The sequence below is a fragment of the Limulus polyphemus genome, unplaced genomic scaffold, assembly GCF_000517525.1.
Source record: "Limulus polyphemus unplaced genomic scaffold, Limulus_polyphemus-2.1.2 Scaffold643, whole genome shotgun sequence".
NCBI classification, from domain to species: domain Eukaryota; kingdom Metazoa; phylum Arthropoda; class Merostomata; order Xiphosura; family Limulidae; genus Limulus; species Limulus polyphemus.
The window spans coordinates 230138-236247 of NW_013666253.1; the positions used below are offsets into that span (position 1 = coordinate 230138).

Genomic DNA, 6110 nt, shown 5'->3' on the forward strand with positions numbered 1-6110 from the left:
CTTTTGGTAAAGGTAGATACACTGTGAGGTTTCTACTGTCTGTACATATATATATATATATATATATATACATTTGATACATATCTTGCAAATTGTGGTGCCTGTCTGTACATTCGTCTGTCTCCCGTTTACAGTTCTACTTCCCACATTGCCTTTGAAAAGCTCTGCATGCAGGCAAAGCTCAACATTGACTTTTAAAATGACAAGAAAATAGGCATGAATAATGTTGATGCCAAATTTTATTTTGCAAGCAGGATATTCTACACTAAATTGTTAGGAATTAATCACACTATCATTCTCATTTCAAAATGCGATTTAGCTTGAATAATAGAAATGTAGAGATACCGTATGTTATTGTTGAGTGGCTGTTAACATGACTGAAATGCTCAACAATTACTTTTTGCAGTGGGTTGTACAAGTGAAACCAAAAGTGCAACACAATTAACTTTTTAAAGTTCATGAAATATTTTAAATTGATAAATTACATAAGCTTTTCCCATCATTTAGAATGGGTACTTTTGCTTGTAGGTATATATGTATATATATCTGTGTGTATGTAAAATGTCAGTGTGTTTCCATACTATTGCATTATCTTTAACACTGGAAAGTAAAAAACTTATCATATTTATAGTTAATGTAACTCTACGTTTCCTAGCAAACTCTACAGAAGTCTTCAGCAGGGGTGTGGAATTTATATCACCCAATGTCCAGGATAACAAATGTTACCATCATGCTTTGCCTGTTAGACAATTAGTATTCTTTTCCGGGAAGATTTTTAGGGAGCCATACAAGCTTCTGAAAACTGAAATACAGTAATCTAGTACATACAAACATTTACAATTGTGAACCTCAAACCAAAACTATATACAAAGCTCTGTAATTCACAAACCTTCAGTCACACACAGAGTAACAAATGTGTTTAAATTAATCCAACAGTATTATTATATTTCTTTTGTTTATGGTAGGAGTCCAGTAAAATTTGACTGCCAGTTCTAGCAAGAATATAAAACACAATAATAATTACACAAAACAAGGTGTTCTGTGTGATTTATGGGATGGGGGGGGGGTGTAAGTAGATTTTTGTAGTATTTTGTCCCTTTAACAAAAAGTTTTTTCAAAAATTCCACACTCCTGATCAAGCTTAATCAAGCATATTTTTTGAATATCTACAATAATGTTACTTGAGCATTATGTATGTAGATAAATCTGGATGAAACAGTGTGGGTATGTTACAGTAGTTACAAGAATCCCAGAACATTATTTTTAACTGTATGTTATTTGGCAATCTCACAGTAAATTGTAAAACAGTGTTTTGTAGGCATAATGAAGTGATCTTATTATTGGGAAACATGCTACATGTTTGAACAGAATATTGTTTATTATAGTTAAATGTTTATTGGTCATTTGTCGTATTATTGGGAACATGCTACATGTTTGAACAGAACATTGTTTATTATAGTTAAATGTTGATTGGTCATTTGTCTTATTATTGGGAAACGTACTACATGTTTCAACAGAACATTGTTTATTATAGTTAAATGTTGATTGGTCATTTGTCTTATTATTGGGAAACATACTACATGTTTCAACAGAATATTGTTTATTATAGTTAAATATTGATTGGTCATTTGTCTTATTATTGGGAAACATACTACATGTTTCAACAGAATATTGTTTATTATAGTTAAATGTTGATTGGTCATTTGCCCGACATTTTCTGAAACTTGGCCACCTATTATGTAGTAATGAAGTATTAACATTGTGGATATGATTGAATTTATATTAGCCCAAATATATTGGGAAATTTTATTTAATGATTATGTCATTTATACAGCATGTCTAGGTAAACAATCGACTATTTTATGTTTAGAGTGAAACTGCTGTATGTATATGTATGCGTGAAATATTTAATAAAAAAGAGATATCTAGTTTTCAAATTATTAATTTGTATGTAATATATATTACTAGAAGTAGACCTGATGAAGACCTTGTGCTAAAGAAGTAATTTGAGTGTTGTGTGTGTGTATATATATATATATATATTACTAGAAGTAGACCTGATGAAGACCTTGTGTTAAAGAAGTAATTTAATATATGGTTATTATATATATATATATATATATATAACAATCAAAAATATATGTAAATACTATTGTTTTGGTTGCTATCAGAAATTTCTATAACTATGTATTTAACCATATCTCAAAATGCAATAAAATATTAAGAAATTTGTTTTATCATTGATAAATTTCCATGTGAAGATATCAACTGAAATGTTTTCTAATTGGTTTAAAATTAAATCAAATATATTTAATGCCTTAATAATAAAATTAAAGTTTTGAAGGTATAGGGCATTTGAATATCTCTTGTTTGAGTGTGGTAAATGTAAACATAATTAATCAGTACGTACATAAGGCACAGCATGGTGGTATAGTTTGAGTAACTGACATGTGCAGTGTTTATGCAATATGCAGTTACAAATTATAAAACCAATACTTTTCATATGTTTGTAAGTTAATCAAATACAGCAACGAAGATTTATTTTTTTACTAACATACAAAAGAAATTGGCACAGATAAATATACAACCAAATTATTATAGAAAAATGTTAACTTTAGGCTGAGCAGAGAATCAATGAAAAATTATAAAATAATATATATATATAAATATATATATGAAATTTTAGCATCTATAGCAATATTGATTTATTTATATTTTTATATCTATTTTCTTCCTAAAAGTTTCTATAAGACTAGAACTAATAAGGGGGTGAAAAGTTTTGCCTTAATTAAGATAGAGATAAATTGAAGGTACACTTTATTTAAAGAGTGATTTTGTGTTAAATTTAATATATGGAATGTGTGAACATTATAATTATTGATATGTTTGTCTTTTTGTAGTTCTGGTTTCCCTGGGTGTCAGCCTGTATCAATGGATACTGACAATATTAATCTTCTACAATTAAAATCATATAAAGTTAGCTGGAAAGCTGATGGAACAAGGTAGGAATGCGTTTTGGAATAGTGATAATACAAGCTTGTGTAGTGATCATTACTTAATGTTAAACTAGTTATAAAGTTTTATCCTGGGTTATCATTAACTTCTGAGTAAATCATCCTATATTCCTATATCACAACAAAAATTAATCTTGTAATATAGCTAATTTAATACTGTATTCCTCCCTTTAAGCTTCCCTGCATGATTTTTTAAATAAAAATAAATAAGCGCCCTCTTTATTATCACTCATTGTCATGATTTTTTAAGATAATAAATTTGACTAACCTGAAGAATTTTTTAACGGCTCTTGTTGCAGAAAGACAGAAAAATATGTGATAGTTATGGGACATTGTCTGCTTTCTGCATGTTATTATTCTGTGTTTTTTGGTGCATTATTTAATTAAATAGAAAATTATTTAGTGTAATAGTACCATTAGTATAAAAAACTAGGGTTAAGTGTCATTGACAGTCAACAGCAAATAAAATGAAGACCCGGGTAAGTTCATGTATATTTTTATACATTTGCAAAAATTGAAACTTTTTAGGTTAGATTAGGTAAAATTAGTAATGATAATAAAAATTATTACAAGGTACACTCACAAGTAGCTTGTGCATTATGCAAGTTGATAGTAAGAAGCAAGAAGCCATTCATCAGCATAAACATGTGGCAATCATAATTTCATAGCCAGCTACTCCTGACAGTGAATATTCATGAAGAGATATAATATAGCTTTCTACCATGCAGGGGTTTTTGAGGCCTATCGTAGTCATGTGTAAATGAAAGAAAACTATGACTTGTTATCCATTGGTAACATGGACGAAACGTCTATTTGGATCAACATGCCTAGAGATTACACTCTCAGAACAAAGGAATCGTAAGCTGTGAGCTTGGGCAGCACAGGTCAGGAAAAAAAACTCAAATAACTGTATGTTTGGCAGCAATGGCAGAGGGAACAAAACTGCTTCCCCTTGTTTTACCAAAGGGGGTGAGACATTCTGTTATTAGAATGATACCGAGGGCATAGACCAATGAAGACACCCTGATATTTGGCTGATGAATGTTGGAGACAAAACTCCATATGAAAATTGTTAGTTTGGGACATATTTGCAGGATGTAAGACAGAAAATTTAAAATAGCTGTTGCCATTTAAATACAGTACTGATGTGGCCATTATTCCTGGGGCAACGTACATCAAAACTTAAGCCATGTAACATAGCTGGAACAAGCCATTTAAAGACCATTACAGAGAACTTTACAATAACTGGCTGTTCAATGGTCCAGTTTCAACCACAAAAAAGGAAATTGTGATCCTTCTGAGAGAACTCGGGCACTTAAATGGATTAAGGAAGCCTGAGCCAAGGTAATTCTTGATGTCATCAGAAAATCTTTTCTGACCATAGGCATTGCCAATAACTTGGACTGCACCCAGGACAATATGTTATTTAATTACAAGAAAGTGATGATGATTCATTTGAAGGATTCAAGACATCCACAGTAGACAATTGGTTGAAAATGTTCAAATGGAGCTTGAGGTTCTTAATGAATGAAGTTAATCAGAATTGGAACAATTTGATGATTACAGAAATCCAGTTTTTTGTGAAAATGAAATTATAGTGCAATTACTTTTGAAACTTGGATACAAATTGTGTTAGATGTATTTCCTAGCAGGAGTATCCCCGATCAAATCTCTTTTTTTTTTTTTATATGAGTGTGGATATGTTCTATGCTTTATTTTCTGAAATTTATTGGCGAATAAATATTATTATGGAGTCTGGATTTATAGTTATGTCCTATGAATTTTGCATCAGTACTACACAACTACCTGTTCCTATTATCCCTGTACCTCTGTCGATACAACACTTTAATTTACACTTGTCCAGCATGATGTTATTTAATCAAGAATGTAAACAAAGCCATTTTTAGTGGGTGATAGTGGTGATTAGTGAGGAAAACTTAAAGGTAAGAATTGTTTCCATACTAGTACCTCCCTTTTTTAGAATTATTTAAGCTCCCTGGGTGTTTAAAGGAAAGAATATGATATACTGGTGTAATTAGGAGTATATAATGTTGTAAAACAAAAGCTAATGATGGTTAGAATGTGTTGGTTCATCTTTTGGGTACCCATGCCATTGACAATATTTTGAGCCAAAATTTTTATTCATTTATTTATGGAAAAATGTCCAATTTGAACTGCAGAGGAAGCATTGTGAAAAAAGAAAGAAATTATGTCACATTTTTTATTTCTGACTTGTATTCACAACAAAACATTCCACTTCACAATTGGTGTTGTGTTTGGCTTACTACCAGAACTTGATCACCTCAGATTATATCACTTAATATAAAAGTGTTTTATCTATTCAGTTTAGACCTATTAAGTATAAACATTTTTTTAAAGCCTTTGACATTACTATGGCTTTTGAAGTATTGAATTTTTCATGTGGAACAATATTCAAAAACTTGAGATTAGGTTTGGCTCTCACAGAAACATTGAGAAGGAATCCATTGAACCTTCTTGTTGGCCCAGAACAAGGGAACAAAAAATTTAATTGCTCTTTTTTTTTCATTTAATATTTACCAGTACCAAAGCTTTCCAGTGCATGTGCTATTAGACATTATCCTTTATAATATATGTAGCTTATACAGCTTTATCCAATCCTGCAAACCTTGTGTTTTGGTTTTAACAATACAATAAACTGATGTTGAATGAGTCATTTTAAGAAACATTTATTGTCTCTTACAGCAATCATTTACTACCTCTGTACATGTTTAATATAACATTTAACTGTATCATCATCATTCCGAACTAATACAACCTAACATCTGCAAAGGATTGAGTACATTTATTAAAACAATTTTGGATCCTCACTATGTTGCTGCAGCCCTTGTCGCCATGTCTGGTAGTGCTTTGTGTCTTTATTGCAAAAGGCTCAGTCATATTATGTCATGTCCAAAGCACACAGCTTGTTCTTGCAAAGATTCCATAATCCATCTATTGTATGAGAGATTGTTTCCCAATGTGTTTTTCCAATTTCAAAAGTATACACCTGGAAAAAAGTTAAGCACCCCCAAATATTTTTCAGGATTGCTTATTGAAAATAAGGTTTAATTTTCA

At 30.7% G+C, this 6110-nt stretch overlaps 1 protein-coding gene across 1 annotated transcript in view; it reads left to right on the plus strand.

Annotated features, from left to right (window-relative positions):
• Positions 1-6110, plus strand: part of LOC106459650 (mRNA-capping enzyme-like) — a 51394-nt gene that overhangs the window by 27143 nt on the left and 18141 nt on the right. The window contains exons 11-12 of the mRNA XM_013919286.2: positions 2901-3002; positions 4476-4530. Of these exons, the coding sequence (XP_013774740.1) occupies positions 2901-3002; positions 4476-4530 (157 nt within the window). The remainder of the gene's footprint in view (positions 1-2900; positions 3003-4475; positions 4531-6110) is intronic.